Source organism: Carassius auratus, unplaced genomic scaffold (genome assembly GCF_003368295.1).
Source record: "Carassius auratus strain Wakin unplaced genomic scaffold, ASM336829v1 scaf_tig00009973, whole genome shotgun sequence".
Taxonomy (NCBI): Eukaryota; Metazoa; Chordata; class Actinopteri; order Cypriniformes; family Cyprinidae; genus Carassius; species Carassius auratus.
Window position 1 is genome coordinate 72,252 of NW_020524092.1, and position 23,212 is coordinate 95,463.

General features: G+C 39.3%; 1 protein-coding gene across 1 annotated transcript in view; it reads left to right on the plus strand.

The window, feature by feature from the left end:
• Positions 1-1,337: 1,337 nt before the first annotated feature.
• The window catches only part of LOC113072709 (granzyme M-like), a 42,524-nt gene continuing 20,649 nt past the window's right edge, over positions 1,338-23,212 (plus strand). The window contains exon 1 of the mRNA XM_026245678.1: positions 1,338-1,410. Coding sequence (XP_026101463.1) covers positions 1,353-1,410 — 58 coding nt within the window. The 5' untranslated portion in view covers positions 1,338-1,352. The remainder of the gene's footprint in view (positions 1,411-23,212) is intronic.

Consider the following 23,212-nt stretch of genomic DNA (forward strand, 5'->3'; position numbering starts at 1 on the left):
CGGACGTGTTTTTGGAACAACATACCTCGAGTAAGCAAGGTTTGGGGTTAATCAACCGAGAGTTCAGGATTTAGTTCACGGTAAGTTAACCCTGCTTTCTGGAATACACCCCTGAAGTTTATGCAAAGATTTCAGATTATCCTGCATGGATCCGATCCTTAATTGCAAATGTTAAGTATTTAATGCGATGAGAAAGGATGATTTTTTTTTGTGCTTAAAGTGGTCCTTATTATTGCAGCTCCAAAATATTTTTTGTAAAATATCTTAATTTTTATGTTCAACATTTCTAAAGAGAATTCAGCCCATTGCAGATACAATTTTAAATGGGCCAACATACTGTGGGCTGAGTTTACTTCTTGGGAGCCGCAGCTTGAGGTCCCGTGTGGAGAGCCAGACCCTCTGTCCAGGTTGGTAAGGAGGGTATGGGCGATGTTGTTTATTGGCCTGGATCTCTTGATTCTGGACAGCCCTTTGGAGACATACATGAGCTCTGTCCCACATCCACGACGATGAATCCAGTCATCTATTTAAGGTACCATATATGTTCTCCTGACCAAGGGAGTTTAACTCTGCAGGATGATGGCCCTACAAGAGCAGGATTGGTACCAGTGTTCTAACATAGATGTAAAGATATAGTCAACTAAATATAATAATATTAGTTTAAAGTTAATGTTAACATTTGCTAACTGCTTTTAAATAAAAATATCTTTAAATCAGAGCCTGGGCTCAGGGCCTGACCCCTTGGACAGATAGCTCAACCACTCAGCTGTTAATCTATAAAATTGTGCCTTGCTTCTGAGAAATGTTTTTTTTTAACAATGAAATAGCATGAAAAGTGCTGAACACGTTTCTGTGTGCGAGTCTGTGGGTATGTGTGTTTGTACTGAGAAGGAGATCAGAAAAAAGTAAAAAAAAAAATATATTAATTTTTAAATATATAAATAATAATGTAAGTAATTTGTCATTTATATACTGTTTGTCATATTTATTTGCTTGATTAGTGTCTTTTTGATTTGTTTGCTGCGGCAAAGTTCTTTGAAATAACTGAAATAATAAATATCTATAAAAAAAAGCATTTGTAGGTAAAAAAAAACAAACAAAAAAACTACAGTTCTATTATGACCTGTAAATTATTAAAGAATCAAAATGCATGCATGCATGCTTCATTTTGTATATCTTTAGTCTGAAGGTAAGACCGGAAGTAGGGGAACGTTATCTTTTGATCACTGTGTTGCTCATATAGCAAAAAACAAAACAAAAAAAAAACAGAACTTTGTGAACTCAGTCTCTCCGCCCACTATCAAACTATATATACAGTGATTTCCAGTGAGAGCTCATTGATTGTCTTCATCATGACCATCATCTCTCTGCTCCTGCTGGTCTCTCTGCTGCCACACCTGACCTTCACTGGTGAGACTGATTAAAAAACAGCACATTATTCAAATGTTTTAAGAACATAACATTTTTATTTACTGAAGAAGCTGATTTGGCACTATCTCTCTCTCAGATCATGTGAATGTGGGTATAGTGAACGGCACAGAAGCAAAACCCCACTCCAGACCTTACATGGTTTCTGTTCAGTTGAATAAGAAACACATCTGTGGTGGATTCCTCATTTCTGATGAGTTTGTGTTGACTGCTGGTCATTGCAGGGAAGGGTGAGGGTTTGTGTAGTTACAATAATTTTGTGACTGCTGTGCATTGTATGATGTAACTGAGCATCATGACTTTCTCTTTCAACAGGACTCAGATTCTGACGGTTGTGGTTGGCGCTCATGACTTAAGGAACAGTAAGAATTCAGATCGTATCGGAGTGCAGTTCTACATCCCACATCCAAGCTATACAATTCATCTTCCCTGGAATGACATTATGCTTTTGAGGGTAACGACTTGTAATACAGTAAATCTAGCTGTTGACAACTTCAAAAACATCACTATAATCAGCAGCAGTTCAGTTTTATAATAGATGTTTAAATTAGTTTATTTATACAAGTTGTGTTTTTGAATTACAGTTACAGGAAAAAGTCAACCTAAACAACTATGTTGAATGGATATCATTACCAAAGAAAGGTGAAGATGTCGAGGTGAATACTTGTAGTGTTGCGGGCTGGGGAAAACTTTGTACTAATTGCCAAAAGAGTGATTGTCTAATGGAGGCAAACGTGCATATAATGAACAACAGTGAATGTGAAAAGAGGTGGGAATGGATGTTTTCAGACTCACAGATGATGTGCACACATGGCCATGGTGGATCCTGCATTGTACGTACAAAAGATGATTCACACACTTTGATTCTTATGTTAATTTATGAACTGAGATTCTCAACTGATACATTATAAGGCATTTTATTGACTTTTTCTCTTAACAGGGGGATTCTGGGGGTCCTTTGGTTTGTGGAAACACTGCAGTTGGCGTCACAATATTTGGATATAAATTCCTTTGCAATTCACCTGTGAAACCTAATGTGTATATTAAGATTTCACCATATATTCCATGGATCAACAGAATAATTAGAAATGTGAAGTGAGTTCAGTTCTTAAATTCTTTTGCATAACCTGTCTTAATAAAAGTATCACTTAGCAATCATCAATCATTCAAAGTGTATTTATTGTCCTAAGCATATATGTACTGTATGTATGTGTGTGGGTGTGTCTGTGTGCATATATATAAATACTGTATTCAAATATTTGGGCTCATAAAAAAAAATTGAAATATTTGTTCATTTGAATTAGGTTTAAAGTAAAACACATTATTTTTTAATGAAGTTTTTGTCACCATTTCTGAACAAGCAAACAATTATACCTCCTTGTTTTCTTTTAGTTAAAGACGCGTGTAAACTATATATATATATATATATATATATATATATAACAAAAGTATTTAAGCCCAAGCAGAGCAAACGCAAAAAATAAAGCAGAAAATGTCAATTCCAGTACAGAGTTGCCTATATTACACTCACCTAAAGGATTATTAGGAACACCTGTTCAATTTCTCATTAATGCAATTATCTAATCAACCAATCACATGGCAATTGCTTTAATGCATTTAGGGTTGTGGTCCAGGTCAAGACAATCTCCTGAACTCCAAACTGAATTTCAGAATGGGAAAGAAAGGTGATGTAAGCAATTTTGAGCATTGCATGGTTGTTGGTGCCAGACAGGCCGGTCTAAGTATTTCACAATCTGCTCAGTTACTGGGATTTTCACGCACAACCATTTCTAGGGTTTACAGAGAATGGTGTGAAAAGGGAAAAACATCCATTATGTGGCAGTCCTGTGGGCGAAAATGCCTTGTTGATGCTGAAGGTCAGAGGAGAATGGGCAGACTGATTCAAGCTGATAGAAGAGCAACTTTGACTGAAATAACCACTCGTTATGACCGAGGTATGCAGCAAAGCATTTGTGAAGCCACAACACGCACAACTTTGAGGCGGATTGGCTATCAACCTTGGCTACCAGAAATCACTTACCCCACCTCTAATGCTGAAAAATAAAAGTCTTTCCAGAGACAAAGATAATGCTGTTCTAAGCAAAGTTTCTTACAGTGCTTTCTGTTTTCTGTTCTTAAATCACTATCCCTCAAGGATACTTAAAGGGTTAGTTCACCCAAAAATGAAAATTAGCCTGTGTTGAAACCTCAGAGGCATCCTAGGTGTATATTACTGTTTTTTTTTTTTTTTTTTTTTTGACAAATACAATCAGTTATATTAAAAATTATCTCGGCCCCTCCGAGCCTTACAATAGGAGTAAGTTTGGATTTCATGTGATTTCTTATTGTGGTGGTGATATTACAATAAATTTAATTTTATTAATAAGATTCGGGAGGAGCGCGTCAGATACTTAGCCTAACCAACACAGATGGACCATAATCAAGTTATCAATCCCACAGTATAAATATCGCTGACTTACCTCTATCCATTGACGGTTTATCAGCATCCCTCCTCCACCCCATCTCCTCATTTCGAGTTCACTTTATAAATAGACGGACAGCACGCCAAATACGCATACCATACCTCAGCTAATTATATGTAAGCGTGAACTAGTGAACTCAGTTTCATGGATTCCTTTTTGTACGATCATTTAGTAAATACATTTTTATCAAAGTCATTCCAAACTTCGTGAGGCAGATGACACCATTCTGTGATCGAATACAATCAACTTGTTAACACACTCAACAGCACATTTCACACTGAGCATTCTAAACTCTGGGTTAATAGGTTGCAGTGTAATTGAGTGGATGAATACAGCAAACAAACTGTTCACATAACGGCTCTAGCGTTGTGCATGATCATATTTTATATTGCTGCTGTTACTGGTCTCAACAAAGACAGATGAAATATAGTACCTGTATAAAATGATAAAAAATAAACATTAGTGGCTGCAGCTTAATGACTTTGCCCTTTGACCCTAACGTCATTCCTCATCACTCTAGTGCAGTGCGCCACCTACAGGCCTCTTTCAGAATACGCTTAATTCTATGTAACATTAGATTAACTTTTTTAGACTCTATTAAATACTTGAACTGAAGAAAGAGAGAGAGAGAAATAATTGTGGGGTACCTATTATTACTCAATACTTTTATTTTTTACTGTAATATTTTCAGTCCGTCACACTGACGGTGTTGTGAAGGTTAATTTGGGAATGTAATAGGTTACAGATTACAAGTTACCCGATTTACAGTAGTAAGCTACTCAACACTGATTACAATCAGACTTTCTAAATCCTACATCACTTGAATTGAGTTTATAATAATTTTAAAGCACAGCCACTATGAAATAAGTCTTTCTTTGAGATCATTCTGAGATTAAATACAGATATAGGACCATAACAAGAAATAGTTTGGCAGCTATGATTTGGCCTGTCGCAATAATAAATATATCGACTTATCGCGAAATATATGGACATGACCTCAATAATTTTTGGTGATGAAATAAATTGGCCATTATATTTACAAAAAAATTTAAGTCATGTGTTTTGTTTTTTTTTACATTCCATTTGTGCCTGTGTCTTTTGCAGCTTCTTGTATATAATTTGGTGTCGTAATGTGGTTTTAGCTCAAATAAAAAAAATAAAAAAATGCTTCTACAAAAAAAGTTTCATCTGCAAAAATAAATAAATAAATAAAATACATCTTATAGGTGATTTGTGCATTTTTCTTTTTTTTTGTACTTGTTAATTTGCATTTACTTTTAAATCAAGTCTTTAAGGTATCTTATATTTTTATACTTAAAGTCCATGATCTAAATATAAAAAAAAAAAAAAAAGTTTGTTGTCATTTGGAAATGTGTAGGCCTTCTTGCATTATTATGTTTTAACCTTATGATTACATATAAAATTACAATTATATCCCTAATCACAATTCTTTTTGGGGTCATATATCACACAGCAAAAATATGTTATCGTGACAGGCGATTTTTTTTTTTTTTTTTTAATCACATCATTGACAGGAAACACTAGCATCTAAAAATAGGCTAGGAAAAAAACAGTTAATATTAAAAAAATAGAAATAAAGCATAAATCCATATAGCAAATAAAACAATTATAATAAGCATGTGTCCAATTTTGTGTCAAATTCCTGAAACACTGTTGTCTCATATTTTAATCACTGCAACTTATGAAACAAATAATTTAAATCTGTATTTGGGTGTGTATAAAAAAAAAAAAAAAAACGGATGCAACCTCCTTTGTAATCATCAACATTTTCATAAGAAACTGTTATTTAATTACATAATTCTCAGTAAGTGTAACTGATAAGACTTTTATTTATTTTGAAATTAATTTATGTAATTTACTTACATGTTACTAGCAATTTCCTGACACTGCTGCTAGGTATCAAGTTTTTCCTAAACGTATTAATCTGGTTAAGGTAGTTTGTGTGTCAATCTTTCAATGTCACATTAAATTCAATGTGAAACAATGTGATTTGAATCGCATGCAAACATTCAACAAACAACAGTAAATATGACTGCACTAAAACAGTTCCGGAGCTATTTAAGAGACTATATTTTGCCTGGAAACGCTTCCAACACGCCTGCTTGAGCCGCGCAGAAAACGCGTGCATGCTAGAAATAGAACCAAAGCCTATTTTCACGTGACAGGCAAGCGTGTTGTTCAAATATTGTACCTGTCAAACAGTCTATCTTGCAGTCAATACTGTTGACGTTGTCCTTTATCAGTAGGCTTTATATTTCTGCTTAACATGAAGGTGTAGGTGTGTAAAAAAAAAAAGTTGAAATTGTTGTGGTTAAGACAAGAGCCTGGTCTGTTGGCGGCCTCCCTCTATGTCACCTACAGCAGCAGCAGCGCGCCAGCGCCGCGCCAGGCACGATTCTGGTGTGTAAAGACACAGAAAATGCGAACCAGCTGCCACGCAACTGACACGCAGCAGAAATGCCAATCTCACACCATGCAGCCAGTGTGTCACCAGCCTGAGGTCTTTCGTTCTATTCATAAAATGTCAAGAGATAAACTTCCTGCCAAATGATTTCACTATCTACCAAAATAGCTCAAGATTAGAACAAGTTTGTAATCTCTTCAACTCTACAACTAACCACCAGGGGCAACCATCTTTATAAATTAGACCACTACTCTAAATGGACTATATTGGCAGGCTACTTTATGTAGACCTATATATATATATATATATATATATATATATATATATGCCATAATAGAGTACCAGCACCTCTTTTGGGCCACTTAAAGCACTGGTCCAAAGTTATGTTCTCTGATTAAAGTAAATTTTGCATTTCCTTTGGAAATCAGGGTCCCAGAGTCTAGAGGAAGAAAGGAGAGGCACACAATCCATGTTATTGGGGTCCAGTGTAAAGTTTCCACGGTCAGTGATGGTTTGCGGTGCCATGTCATCTGCTGGTGTTGGTCCACTGTGTTTTCTGAGGTCCAAGGTCAACAGGCATATACCAGGAAGTTTTCGAGCACTACATGCTTCCTGATGCTGACCAACTTTATGGAGATGGAGATTTAATTTTCTAACAGGACTTGGCACCTGCAAACAGTGCCAAAGCTACCAGTACCTAATTTAAGTACCATAGTATCCCTGTTCTTAATTTGCCAGCAAACTCGCCTGACCTTAACCCCAATGAAAATCTATGGTGTATTGAGAAGAGGAAGATGCGATATGCCAGACCCAACAATGCAGAGGAGGCCACTATCAGAGCAACCTGGGCTCTCATAATACCTGAGCAATGCCACAGACTGATCGACTCCATGCCACGCTGCATTGTTGCAGTAATTCAGGCCAAAGGAGCCCCAAATAAGTATTGAGTGCTGTAGGATGGGCGGAGGGCTGGAGTGAGATGCCAGGGATGGATGAACACGCTGCCATCGGTCCACAATGTGGAGGGGCAGCTGCCATCCGTGAGGGAGCAGAGGAGTCGGTGCCGTTCGCCAGGGAGCCATAGCCTGCTGCTGTCCGCCATGATGGGGAGAGGCAGGGAACGGAGGACTCCTGCCGGCTGGCCAAAACCAGCCATCGCCGTCCACCGGGTGGCGGAGGAGTGTCGTGCCATCCACCGAGGGCCATCCAGTGCCACCTCCAGGCACCGCGGAGGAGTTCACTCAGCTGGTGAAGGGCTGAGCGGCAGTGTGTCTGGGAACCGGGACAAATATTTTTATTTTTCTCTCCTCTCTCCCCCCTAGAAGGAAGAAGATATTGTTTGGATGAGAAATTATCCACAGTCTATTGCTCTTAACCACTTAACAGCTAAGCGGTCTCAAAAATGGAAAAGCCCTTACTGTATTCTGAAACCAGTTGGGACCACTTAACTATTGCATATTACTAGAATCCATAGGTGAGGATGTTCGCACGGTGCACATATCCAAACAGAAATAAAAAAATTGGGACCAAAAGTTATTCAGACACGTTGACCAGACCATGATTTGCTTGGGGGGTGGGGGGGGGGGGGTATGTTTATTTTTATTGCTAATTCAACATTTTTACAACACAGACTGAACAAAATGAAGCATTGATTAGTAAATGTTCAACAAATTATTGATAATTGTGTGAATATTGTCATAATAACAGTTGTCTGAAGTTTTGGTTGATTGTAATCCATTACACATCTTTCTATCAAATTTAAGTGACATTATCAATATGAATTTGTTCACAGACAAGTTTTTGTCATATTTCATTACCAATTTATAAACTATAGAAAATAAACTGTGATAATGTAAGAAATGTTGAAGGTGTCTGAATAAATTTTGGTTTGACTGTATAATTATTTTACATTAAAGACTATGAAGTGATATTTTTACATTTGATTATTCGGTTTCTGTAGCTGGACACCTACAACCTTGTGTAAATAGCACAAATAAATATAGAACTAAAATACAAGTAAACAATTTCAAACAGGGCCCACTGGTACAACCTACACCGGGGCCCTGCAAACCCCGGCTACGGCCCTGCATGAAGTCAAGTGTGGCCAAGTGTCTCAGATTACTTGCTTGTGCAAACCGGGTGTTTACACCAAAACCTCGGAGAAGATTGGTTGTGCATTGGTCACCGGTTGCAACATCATTCAAGACTGGTTCCTGCCACAGGTACTTCGTACTTCAGTTTCTCTTCCTTTGTTAAAAGCCTGCCGAAGCTCCAAAACTCCTTCACCAGACTTGTATATTATTTCAGAACTATAATAATATAAATCATGCAGTTATGAGAGTAAAAGAAAGAGGGTGTGAGTAAGCATGTGTAAATGATCTAATTTGCACAGCTTGACAGTATTAGTAACAGTAATGCCACAAGCTTAACTAATTAAAATCTGGTTGGCTCATGACCAGTTCCTACAGACAGATAGCTCAACCACTCAGCTATCTATCTATGACATCTGGTCTTGTTTCTGAGAAATATTTTTCAGTAGTGAAAAAAGTTGATGTAATAGCGTGGTAAAGCTGATACGTTTCTGTTTGTGGGTCTGTGAGTTAATTTTTTGTACATTGATGGGAGAGCAGCAAACAAGATCATTTTTATAGATAATAAAAAATCATTTTGTATAAAAAATGCAAATATTTTGTCATTTTTATATTTATTTGTTTTATCAGTATATTTGTGGTGTTGGATTCTTTGCTGTACAAGGGTGCAAAGCTCTTATTAATTTGGTAAACTGGTAATGTGGTCAAGACCCTCCTGGACCAACTTTGGCCATGCAGTTACAGAAGAAAAAAAATCAGCAGTTTGGGATGTCTGTCAGCTAATCAGAATCAATCATTTTAGAGCATTTATTTTTTATTTTTAATAATGCTTAAAGGGGGGGTGAAATGCTATTTCATGCATACTGAGTTTTTTACACTGTTAAAGAGTTGGATTCCCATGCTAAACATGGACAAAGTTTCAAAAATTAAGTTGTACGTTTGAAGGAGTATTTCTGTTCCAAAAATACTCCTTCCGGTTTGTCACAAGTTTCAGAAAGTTTTTTTCGAGTATGGCTCTGTGTGACGTTAGATGGAGCGGAATTTCCTTATATGGGTCCTTAGGGCACTTCTGCCCGTATAGCAGAGCACTGAGAGGCTGAGCACAGACTCACTGATCAGAGCGAGAGCGTCGCGAAATGTCACAAAAGGAGTGTTTTTGGTTGCCAGGGCAAGACAACCCTGCACAGATTACCAAAGAAAAAACAGCATGAAGGGACCATTGGATGGAGTTTATTTTTACAGAGCATCAACGGAGTTGTGCAAGTGTTTGTTTTTGTTCCCTGCATTTCGAAGATGCTTGTTTTACAAACAAGGACCAGTTTGATGACGGATTTGCGTATCGTTTATTTCTTAAGGATGATGCAATCCCAACGAAAAAGGGTCACGATCGTGTGTTGGAACCGCAGGCGGTGAGTAAAACTGCTTCAAATATCTCTGCCTCCTTGTTAGTGCGTCCGCCTCCCATCGGAGACCCGGGTTCGAGCCCTGCTCGGAGCGAGTCGTTGCTGCTGCTGCTCTCGTTCAGTTTCTGCCTTTTTATAATCTGAAGAAATGTATTTCGCCACAAAGAACCTTTTGGAAGCAGAAAGGTTCTTGAGCTGTTAAAGGTTTTTTATGGAACCATTTAGACAAAAAGGTTCTTCTATCACATCGTGAAGCACCTTTATTTTTAAGAGTGAAGGAAGAAAAAATCGGTCTGCATCAGATTGTCCTTGTTTATCCTGCATCAAAATGATAAAAATCTCAGTCTTTCTGGAAGGACATTAATACCTGTTATGACACTTCATGGGCTGCATCCGAAAACTTAGGCAGATGACTTGCTGCCTTGCTGTCTAATCAGGCAATGACTTTGCAGGCAGCGTTTTTGCCCGGAGGCACATCATGAAACGGATTTCGGACAGGCTTCTGAGGCGGAGTAATGATTTAATGATCTACAGCAAAATATAGAGAGCTTTGATGATAACTGAGTGGATATTTCATTACTGCTATATAAATTTCTCGCTAGAAATTACATAAGTGGAAACGGTTTTTCAGAAACATACATTTAAACACAAACTGGCCACCGACTGCAACTTTCAGACGGCATCTTTATTTTTTGGCTTAACTCTCACAGAATGGAACGCACAGGATTGTGGGATATTGAAGGCAGCGAAGGATACATCTATGCTGCCTTCAAAAATCGTCCAGATGAAGGCATCTCAGGAGACAGGAAATGAAGCTGACATTGATTTCAGACGTGCCTTGATGCCATCCTACCTTGAAATTCGACCTCCGAAGGCATCATTTTTCAGTTTTTGGATGCAGACATGATGTTCTCGTTAACAAGGTTCGGGAGGAGCGCGTCAGATACTTTCAGATCTGCCACTTTTTCCAGACCCACGATCACTCCTACCTCGCCAAAACATGGCCGCCGAACACCACTAAGCGTTATCGCGACAGCTGCTCCTCTCGCTAAGCCACACGTTGTGGCCAATAGACCGTTCAAGGCCTCGAGCCCGAGCTCGTATCGCTCACGACCAAGACCGGGCTCTCCTCGAGCGCTGGATCGCAGCAGCAGCAGGCATTCAACCAGCCTGGGCCGCACCCCAGTTAATACCGCAGCAAGTCTCTCTCGCTTCTCGCCGCGGCTCAGCCTTTTCACCACGGCCTCCGGCCGCAGCACAGTTTGAGGCTGCCTCCTCTAGTAGCGCAGACCGCCTGTCGTAAATCAATACGTTCTTCAGGTGTAGAAGCTAACGTATGTTTCGCAGCCATATTTATCCACTTATTATCCACGTATTTTCCCTACTGCCATAGCAGTTCTCGCACCCGCAGGAGCTTTAACAAAAAAAAAAAATTAACCATACTGTTCCATTGAACAAACTTAACATAATGCATCGCTAACAATCTAACGTACATGCTAATCATATCAAAAGCCTTCAAGGGCCCAAACGTTCCCAACAATAGTTTCTACACATCACTGTACAAATTTGCCCTTGTTTTGCTAAACATTTAATTCAAATGTACACCATCTTTAATATTGAACAATTCTTTACAACAGGCATGCTACAGCAATCATAAGTCGTGACCTCAAATGTTGCTATACGTTTCAGCTATTCACTGAAATAATCTGTTCAGATTTCCCCTATAGGTGACAAAAAAAAAAAGTCTGCTCATGAACATTTTGAAGCCCCTCCTTCTCGGTTTCTCATTAGCCCACTGCAGTGGTTAATCTGAAAATTCTCAACCAAAAATTTGAAAACTCTTAATCAATCCGTCAGCTCCATATAATTTGCCGTTTAAAAGCATAATCACCTCGACGGCTCTAGATGAATCCAGATGCATGGCACTTATTCAAGGTACACTGACAGGACAGGGAATTCCATTTTATCGTACGCTTAACTTCGAATGCAAGCACGCAAGTAACCCTCATAGCATCCCCTTTAGACAACTCAAATTGCTCTCAGTATTGAACTCTCCGCCAAGTGCTGCAAAGAGCTCCCAGTAAATAAAAAAATTATAAATTAATAAATAAATAAAATAAATAATTAGATACTAAATATATACAGTATTGTTCAAAATAATAGCAGTACAATGTGACTAACCAGAATAATCAAGGTTTTTAGTATATTTTTTATTGCTACGTGGCAAACAAGTTACCAGTAGGTTCAGTAGATTCTCAGAAAACAAACAAGACCCAGCATTCATGATATGCACGCTCTTAAGGCTGTGCAATTGGGCAATTAGTTGAAAGGGGTGTGTTCAAAAAAATAGCAGTGTCTACCTTTGACTGTACAAACTCAAAACTATTTTGTACAAACATTTTTTTTTTCTGGGATTTAGCAATCCTGTGAATCACTAAACTAATATTTAGTTGTATGACCACAGTTTTTTAAAACTGCTTGACATCTGTGTGGCATGGAGCCAACCAACTTGTGGCACCTCTCAGCTGTTATTCCACTCCATGATTCTTTAACAACATTCCACAATTCATTCACATTTCTTGGTTTTGCTTCAGAAACAGCATTTTTGATATCACCCCACAAGTTCTCAATTGGATTAAGGTCTGGAGATTGGGCTGGCCACTCCATAACATTAATTTTGTTGGTTTGGAACCAAGACTTTGCCCGTTTACTAGTGTGTTTTGGGTCATTGTCTTGTTGAAACAACCATTTCAAGGGCATGTCCTCTTCAGCATAGGGCAACATGACCTCTTCAAGTATTTTAACATATGCAAACTGATCCATGATCCCTGGTATGCGATAAATAGGCCCAACACCATAGTAGGAGAAACATGCCCATATCATGATGCTTGCACCTCCATGCTTCACTGTCTTCACTGTGTACTGTGGCTTGAATTCAGAGTTTGGGGGTCGTCTCACAAACTGCCTGTGGCCTTTGGACCCAAAAAGAACAATTTTACTCTCATCAGTCCACAAAATGTTCCTCCATTTCTCTGTAGGCCAGTTGATGTGTTCTTTGGCAAATTGTAACCTCTTCTGCACATGCCTTTTTTTTTAACAGAGGGACTTTGCGGGGGATTCTTGAAAATAGATTAGCTTCACACAGACGTCTTCTAACTGTCACAGTACTTACAGGTAACTCCAGACTGTCTTTGATCATCCTGGAGGTGATCATTGGCTGAGCCTTTGCCATTCTGGTTATTCTTCTATCCATTTTGATGGTTGTCTTCCATTTTCTTCCACGTCTCTCTGGTTTTGCTCTCCATTTTAAGGCATTGGAGATCATTTTAGCTGAACAGCCTATCATTTTTTGCACCTCTTTATAGGTTTTCCCCTCTCTAATCAACTTTTTAATCAAAGTACGCTGTTCTTCTGAAAAATGTCTTGAACGACCCATTTTCCTCAGCTTTCAAATGCATGTTCAACAAGTGTTGGCTTCATCCTTAAATAGGGGCCACCTGATTCACACCTGTTTCTTCACAAAATTGATGACCTCAGTGATTGAATGCCACACTGCTATTTTTTTGAACACACCCCTTTCAACTAATTCAACTAATTACCCAATTGCACAGCCTTAAGAGCGTGCATATCATGAATGCTGGGTCTCATTTGTTTTCTGAGAATCTACTGAACCTACTGGTAACTTGTTTGCCACGTAGCAATAAAAAAATATACGAAAAACCTTGATTATTCTGGTTAGTCACATTGTACTGATATTATTTTGAACAATACTGTATATATAGTGACTATTGAATTCACGTCAGATTGCCTGCTGGTCGAGCAAACCTTGCCTTTTCCGACAAACTACCGGAGTAGTTACCCGTCTGATGTCAATCACCTTTATTTATATAGTGCTTTAAACAAAATACATTGCATCAAAGCACTGAACAACATTCATTTGGAAAACAGTGTCTCAATAATGCAAAATGATAGTTAAAGGCAGTTCATCATTGAATTCAGTTATGTCATCTCTGTTCAGTTGAAATAGTGTCTGTTTTTATTTGCAATCAAGTCAATGATATCGCTGTAGATGAAGTGACCCCAACTAAGCAAGCCAGAGGCGACAGCGGCAAGGAACCGAAACTCCATCGGTGACAGAATGGAGAAAAAAACCTTGGGAGAAACCAGGCTCAGTTGGGGGGCCAGTTCTCCTCTGACCAGACGAAACCAGTAGTTCAATTCCAGGCTGCAGCAAAGTCAGATTGTGCAGAAGAATCACCTGTTTCCTGTGGTCTTGTCCTGGTGGTCCTCTGAGACAAGGTCTTTACAGGGGATCTATATCTGGGGCTCTAGTTGTCCTGGTCTCCGCTGTCTTTCAGGGCAGTAGAGGTCCTTTCTAGGTGCTGATCCACCATCTGGTCTGGATACGTACTCGATCCGGGTGACTGCAGTGACCCTCTGATCTGGACACAGACTGGATCTGGTGGCCACGGTGACCTCGGAACAAGAGAGAAACAGACAAATATTAGCGTAGATGCCATTCTTCTAATGATGGAAAAATGCAGTTTTTCAAATGCTAGAAACGTGGCTTTCTAAGGAAAGATTGCGATCAAGTAGCACACCTAGGTTCCTAACTGATGACGAAGAATTGACAGAGCAACCATCAAGTCTTAGACAGTGTTCTAGGTTATTACAAGCAGAGTTTTTAGGCCCTATGATTAACACCTCTGTTTTTTCTGAATTTAGCAGTAAGAAATTACTCGTCATCCAATTTTTTACATCGACTATGCATTCCATTAGTTTTTCAAATTGGTGTGTTTCACCGGGCTGTGAGGAAATATAGAGCTGCGTATCATCAGCATAACAGTGAAAGCTAACACCATGTTTCCTGATGATATCTCCCAAGGGTAACATATAAAGCGTGAAGAGTAGCGGCCCTAATACTGAGCCTTGAGGTACTCCATACTGCACTTGTGATCGATATGATACATCTTCATTCACTGCTACGAACTGATGGCGGTCATATAAGTACGATTTAAACCATGCTAATGCACTTCCACTGATGCCAACAAAGTGTTCAAGTCTATGCAAAAGAATGTTGTGGTCAATTGTGTCAAACGCAGCACTAAGATCCAATAAAACTAATAGACAGATACACCCACGATCATATGATAAGAGCAGATCATTTGTAACTCTAAGGAGAGCAGTTTCAGTACTATGATACGGTCTAAATCCTGACTGGAAATCCTCACATATACCATTTTTCTCTAAGAAGGAATATAATTGTGAGGATACCACCTTTTCTAGTATCTTGGACAGAAAAGGGAGATTCGAGATTGGTCTATAATTAACAAGTTCTCTGGGGTCAAGTTGTGGCTTTTTTATGAGAGGCTTAATAACAGCCAGTTTGAAGGTTTTGGGGACATATCCGAATGACAATGAGGAATTAATAATAGTCAGAAGAGGACCTATGACTTCTGGAAGCACCTCTTTTAAGAGCTTAGATGGTATAGGGTCTAACATACATGTTGTTGGTTTAGATGATTTAACAAGTTTATACAATTCTTCCTCTCCTATAGTAGAGAATGAGTGGAACTGTTCCTCAGGGGGTCTATAGTGCACTGTCTGATGTGATACTGTAGCTGACGGCTGAATGGTTGCAATTTTATCACTAATAGTATCGATTTTAGAAGTAAATCATAAAGTCATTACTGTTGTGGTGTTGGGAAATGTCAACACTTGTTGAGGCTTTATTTTTGTTAATTTAGCCACTGTATTGAATAAATACCTGGGTTATGCTTGTTTTCTTCTAAAAGAGAAGAAAAGTAATCAGATCTAGCAGTTTTTAATGCTTTTCTATAGGATATGCTACTTTCCCGCCAAGCAATACGAAATACCTCTAGTTTTGTTTTCCTCCAGCTGCGCTCCATTTTTCGGGCTGCTCTCTTTAGGGTGCAAGTATGCTCTTTATACCATGGTGTCAAACTGTTTTCATTAACCTTCCTTAAGCGTAAAGGAGCAACTGTATTTAAAGTGCTAGAAAAGAGAGAGTCCATAGTTTCTGTTACATCATCAAGTTGTTCTGAGGTTTTGGATATGCTAAGGAATTCGGATACATCAGGAAGATAACTTAAAAAGCAGTCTTTTGTGGTAGAAGTGATTGTTCTTCGATACTTGTAACAAGAAGTAGAATTTACAATTTTGGCTATATGAAGTTTGCACAGAACTAAATAATGATCTGAGATATCATCACTTGGCTGAATAATTTCAACACTATCAACATCAATTCCATGTGACAGTATTAAATCTAGAGTATGATTTCGACAATGAGTAGGTCCTGAAACATGTTGTCTAACACCAATAGAGTTCAGAATGTCTGTAAATGCTGATCCCAATGCATCTTTTTCATTATCGACATGGATATTAAAATCACCAACTATTAAGACTTTATCTGCAGCCAGAACTAACTCGGATGTAAAATCACCAAACTCTTTAATAAAGTCTGTATGGTGCCCTGGTGGCCTGTATACAGTAGCCAGTACAAACATAACAGGGGATTTATCATTAACATTGGTTTCTCTGGATAATGTGATATGAAGCACCATTACTTCAAACGAGTTATACTTGAAGCCTGCCCTCTGAGAAATCCTGAAAACGTTGTTATAAATTGAAGCAACTCCTCCCCTTTGCCTTTTAGATGCGGCTCGTGTTTATAACAATAATCTTGGGGGGTGGACTCATTTAAAATAATGTAATCATCAGGTTTTAGCCAAGTTTCTGTCAAACAGAGCACATCTATATTATGATCAGTTATCATATTATTTACAAAAAGTGTTTTCGTAGAAATGGATCTGATATTCAATAAGCCAATCTTTATCATTTGTTTATCCATATTGCATTTGTTTTTTATTTGTTGAACCTCAATTAAATTGTTAACCTTAACTTGGCTTGGACGTTTTTTGTATTTTCTAGTTCGGGGAACAGACACAGTCTCTATAGTGTGATATCTAGGTGAAAGAGTCTCTATGTGCTGAGAATTAACTGACCTCTGTGACGGGAGGCAGCTAGCAGACGGTCGGTTTAGCCAGTCTGTCTGCTTCCTGACCTGGGCCCCAGTTAGTCAAGTATAAACACTAAGACTATGTGCCATATTTCTAGACAGAAGAGTGGCGCCACCCCAGGAGGGATGAAGACCATCTCTTTTAAACAGGTCAGGTCTGCCCCAAAAGCTCGTCCAATTGTCTATGAAACCTATGTTATTCTGTGGGCACCACTTAGACATCCAGCCATTGATTGATAACAATCTGCTATGCATCTCGTCACCACGGTAAGCAGGGAGGGGACCAGAGCATATTACAGTGTCTGACATCGTGCTTGCAAGTTCACACACCTCTTTAAAGTTATTTTTAGTGATCTCCGACTGGCGAAGTCGAACATCATTAGCGCCGGCATGAATAACAATCTTACTGTATTTACGTTTAGCATTAGCCAGCACTTTAAATTTGCCAAGATGTCAGGCGCTCTGGCTCCCGGTAAACATTTGACTATGGTGGCTGGTGTCTCTATATTCACGTTCCATACAATAGAATCGCCAATAACTAGAGCACTTTCATCAGGTTTCTCAGTGGGTGCATCACTGAGTGGGGAGAACCTGTTTAATGTTTTGATCGGAACAGAAGAGCGGTGTTTTGACCCACGACTACGCTGCCTCACCGTCACCCAGTTGCCCTGCTGCAGGGGCTCTGCTGGAACCGGACAATGTACAGGAGTCCCTGAGCTAGACGCATCCAAAGCCGTATCTAGAGCCCTAACATTCTTACTGTCCTCAATTAAAGTTTGGATGCGTGTCTCTAATTCTGAAATCTTCTCTGTCATCCTAACTATTTCCCTGCTTTTATCACATGTGAATCCCTCATCAGCGACAGGGATAGATAAACTGTACATGTGGCAAGAGGTGCAAATAACAATTGTAGGAGAAGCCATTACTCACCGTGCTTGATGAAATATTCTTACTGCGGTTGTTTGATGAACTTGTGAAAAACTGCTGCGTGAGAGAGGAGAGGAAAGGAGAAAAGAAAACGCTAATGACAAGCTAACAAGTGCTTACGCTTTGCAGGTGTACTGCAGTCACGAAAGAGTGAACGATCAAAGTTAATCTGATAAGATTGATCGGTAATATCAGAAATATGGTGTGAATTAAGTTATATTTTACAATTTAAAAAACAAACAATCAGACAGTGATAGTAAGAAAGATTATAGAGAAAAAATATAAAATAAAAACAGCTACACGGAGCTATGATTAGCTACAGAAGGCCAACAGGAAGTAGAGAAAACACTGTCCAACAGCGACACCAACAGGCCCTCACGAGTATTTAAATCCCGGTCGAGTGGATGTTTCCCTCCAACTAATGGCGTTGCTTACACATCCGTTGCGGGAATATTGAACTCTTGTCAAAGGCTGCAAGAGCCCTCCTGGTCAAGCATCCTAGGACTTCACGTCCAACTACAGGTGTACCCATTCAGTGCCGCAAACATTGATCTCCCACCGAATGCCAGCGAGAGCCTTCTGGTTAGACAACCTTACTGTAACGATAAAAACTTCCTAATCATCGGGAAGAAGGAGGCGGGAACCAGTGCACAATCAAAACATTTTAATAATCACAAAATAAATACAAAACAGCACACCAGCCCCTCACGGACGACTGGTGCGCTCAAAATAAAAACCAAAACATAAAATAATGTCCCAGGCCTGGTCCTCTCTCGTCCTTCACTATAGTCGTTCCAGTTTTATATCCTTCCATTTCCTAAGTGGGACTCGATACCGGCGGTGGGGCGCAGGTGCAGCTCATCTCCGATCAGTACACCTGGCCTCACTCCTCATTCCCACGCCTCTCGGCCCCGCCCCACTCGCCACACTTACCTTTTCGATTTATGGCCAGCATAGGCTTAGCCGTCCGATGCCGCACACTCCCATCGTACGTCGGTTAGAACCTCCCAGCTAAACAAACTTAACTTCCCCCTTACGGTCGTCGAGACTTACCCATCTGGTGCCGCAAGTATTGAGCTCCCACCAGATGCCAGCAAGGCTTACTCATTCGATGCGCGTGCTCCCTTTGGACGTCGGCAAGAGCCTCCAGGCTAGGTAAACCTTACCTTTTCTTCCTACGGCCGGCGAGACTTACCCATTCGATGCACGTGCTCCCATCGAATGCCGGCGAGAGCCTCCCGGCCACACAACTTACCTTTCCTTCTACGCTCGGAGAGGTTTACCCATTCGATGCCGCAAGCAGGAAGCTCCCATTGGATGTCGGCAAGAACCTCCCGGCTAGACAAACTTACCTTTTCCATTCTTGGGCCAGCGAGGCTCTCCTTGTCGGTCAGCCCAAAAACCTTTTTATCTGCCAAACCGAGAGGACCCAGACGTCCGTCGTCCTGAGTCTTAATCTCCAGTCGGACGCTTCATGGGCCCTCTCGGTCAGCCATTTGCCCTCCAGCCTCTGAATAGCAGGGGCTTATCAGCCAGTAGGGCCCATACGCCGACACCGTGACCTATTCCAGTCGATAAACGATTAAGAGATTATTTTATGGTGGAACTGGCTTGTCCACAACTTTGAGCGCTGCATGACAGAATAGATAATGACATCATTGAGGTTCTTGCTCTTATTACCATCTAAAATACTATTTTTTAAAACATTTCTATCAGCCAATGATAATTATAAATAATACGTCATGAGCATAGATCAGCGGCTGAGAGCGCATCTGATTGACAGATGAACCATGAGCTCTATCAGTCATTAATGTTCTGGTTATTTTATTTCAGTGTGTACAGTTTGATAATATGCAAAGAATACAAAGTAAATGTCATCATTCAGTTGAATTGTGCACATTTATTTTAGACACTTCTTGTTTTATTTAATTCATGCAATAAACGCATGTCCCTGCTGATCTGGGCTTTGATTAATTTCACGTGCAAAGTACAAAAATAAACATTTTGTATCATCATTTAAAAAAAATTTCAGCTTCATATTATAGGAAAGATACATTATACGGCCTATCCTTCAGTCATCATGGTGAGATTAGGTTCCTTTAATCTAAAAAAAAAAAGTTTTGGAAAAGAATCGAAAGCAACTGTGAAGATTTGATTCTTGGAGTCAGGATCAAGGATTGGAATCGGAATCGATTACAAAAATTGTGGAATTGTGGAATTGAACAGCCCTAGTAAACATGTCTCTGGTGGATTCCTCATTTCTGATAGATTTGTCATGACTGCAGCACATTGCAGGAAGACGTAAGACTTCAATTTAGTCTAAACTACAATGATAAGTGAAAATAATAGGGTTAGGGTTAGGGTAATCATAGTTAAAGATCTTGTTCATTTCACTAACAAGACTTGCTTACACAGAAATAAGAAACTACCTGTGGTGGGCATGCATGACTTAAAAAAAGGAGGGTTCTGATAGCATCAGAGAGAAGTGTTACCACAAGCATGCAGACTTTAACAATCACACTTTGCAGAATGACATTATGCTTTTGAGGGTAACAGTAGTTCAAATGACTCTTATAGAATGATCAGTCAGACTGTCTTTTAGTAATGATAATGTAATTGTATTACAGCTAGAGAAAGAAGTTGAACAAAACAAGATTGTCAAGACAATTTCCATACCAACAGAAGAGGGAGACATCAAAGCAGATTCTGTCTGCAGTGTTGCCAGCTGGGGAAGACTTAGGTTTAAATGGAAATAGAGCACACGTCTCATGGAAGCAGAGGTGAAGATCATGAATAACACTGAATGCAAAAATAAATGCAAAGACAACTACTCAGTGTGTGTATATGGCCATAGAGGTAGCTGTAGTGCATGTAAAAACAATATCAAGTTGAGACCATTAGTAGTGAGGAATGTCACTTTAGTTATGTATTGATCTGTGTCTCCACAAACCAAAGGACCTTCTGGATCTCCCTGTGAACACTGTAGTTGGTGTCACATTGTTTGGTGACCCTAAAGTCTGCAATAGTCGTGAAAGACCTGAAGTTTATGCAAATATTTCAGAATATCCTGCATGGATCCGGTCCTTTATTGCTAATGTTAAATATTTTTTGTGATGATAAAAGGATTATTTGTTTTTATATGTTCAATAAACAAATTATGCGTCAAGCATCATTATGTGTAAGTGGTCCTTATTATTGCAGCTTCTTAATTTTTTTTTTTTTAAAATATCTTATTTTTTTATGTTAAACATTTAAAAAAAAAAAATCATACAGGTTTTGAACAACTTGAGGTAGGAAATGGTGGCTAAATCTCCCATTTAGTGTATCCACGGCACCTGAGGTGTATCAATTGAAACAGTATGAACTGTTAGCAAGTCTAAAGGGAGTTGAGCCCATTGCAGATTATATTTTTGTTGCTGGATGTTGTGACAGACCAGCAAACTAAGAATGATCATGATTTTAAGCTTCATGCCCTGTTGGAGCATTGCAGAGTGGTCAAGCCACAACTTAGCTAAAAAAATTGCAATACAAGGTAACGCTCCATGGTCATATTCTTTCATCCATTGAACCAGAAAAAAAATGATGGCAATCATGAACATGATACCTAAAAGGTGCTAAAAGTGTAATGGTTTGCTAATTATTTAGCCAAGCTCATGTCCCACTTGTCGAGTGTTTGTGAACCACTGCACAGTTACTTGACAAAAACACTCTTGGCATTGGCTGTCCTTGGCCACATCGATGCCTGTGTTGTGCTATCATGATGTTACTAAGCCTGTCACAGTACACAGCACAGAGTGACTCTTACCAAAGTGGTCTTGGGTGCTGTTTTATGCAAAAAGAATAGCCTGTTGACTCTGCTTCAACAGCCCTGGCGCTGACTGAGAAAAAATATGCTCAGATTGCCAAAGATTTAAGCATTACTTCTAGAGCAGAGAGTTGGTAACAGCAGAGACTAACCACAAAACCTTAGATCTCTATCTTCAGAAAACCACTTATCATGCACCCAAGCAGCTTCAAATCATGATCATGACAATTCAACACTACAGCCTCAAGCTTGTCTACAAGCTGGGGCTTAAAATATTCATCAATTTACTTGCTGAGTTTACAGACCAGTTTACCAGCAGGATGCCATATGTTATCTGCAGAAAGAGTAGGAAGATGTACAATTCGTCAACCAAGAATACCTTTGGGCAGAAGACTTTCTGAGTAACAGTTCAATTTGCAGCACACAATCAACCGAAAGAAACCATGCTATTTCATGACATCCGCAGCAGCCCATGACAGATTGTTATCATAGACTTGTTCAGTCATTGGCAAAAGGGGATTTTTTTTTTAATGTGAACCACTTCTCCGATTTTTGGGAGATTTAACTGATTCCTGATTTATCTGCAGTGACAGTCATCAAACACTGCAAAGCTCAGTTTGTTCAACAAGGTCAACCAAACCGGTTGATCATAGATAATGACCCTCAGTTTGGTGCTCTGCTTCCAGCTGGGAATGTGAGCATATCACTTCCTTGCCAAGATATTATAAGTCAAATGGAAATGCTGAGTCGACTATCAAGATTGATAATAAGCTTCTCCGCAAAGACATGCACGATAGAACTGACCCATGGAAAGAAATCCTTCATTACTACTCAATACTACGGTATTCAGGTGTTTTTCCAATGAAGGATTTCTTGGACACCATGGACACCAGCCCTGCCAAAAGGTTAATGTTGCTGAGACTGAAGACATCTCTTCGAGTAAAAATACAAGCTTCTGGAGCCATGTGTAATGAATAGTTTGGTGGAGCAGCTTCACTATTGAAAGCAGTCAGCGAAATCCTGTTATGATAGGCCAGCTCTTGATTTGCCAGAGCTGAACACAGGAGAGAGGATCTGCACTCTTTAAGGTGAGCACCTGTCTTCAGAAAGTGGCACCTCTTATCTTGTGAATGTGGGTGGATTGTCATATAGATGCAACAGAGTGCACCTAAGAGTTGACCTTTGCACAAGCATTGGACAGGAACGTACCTGAGCCCTTGATTACTTAGAATCAGATATACAGTTGGTTTATTGTTTACATTTTTCCATTTATGAATTAGTTTGTATTGAAGCATTTTCCGGACTATTTTCAAATGGAATTGCAAATTGTATTTTCATTAGCGTTTTCAATATGTGGACGCATAAATTGTGACATAATCCAAATGCAATGGCAAATCTTGCATTAGCGTTTGCATTTTCACTTTCGCAAACACACAGTGAGTGCCAAATTTCAAATGAAAGAGCAAAGTCCATTTGCAAATGCATTTCTCATGTCTTACGAGCTATGAGCCTGTCATATTTAAATAGGAGTATTAATTCACTCTCTCTGCACTCCGAATGTAAACTGCCAAAACTCTAGGAAACTCTGTGTATACTACCTGTAATCGTAATT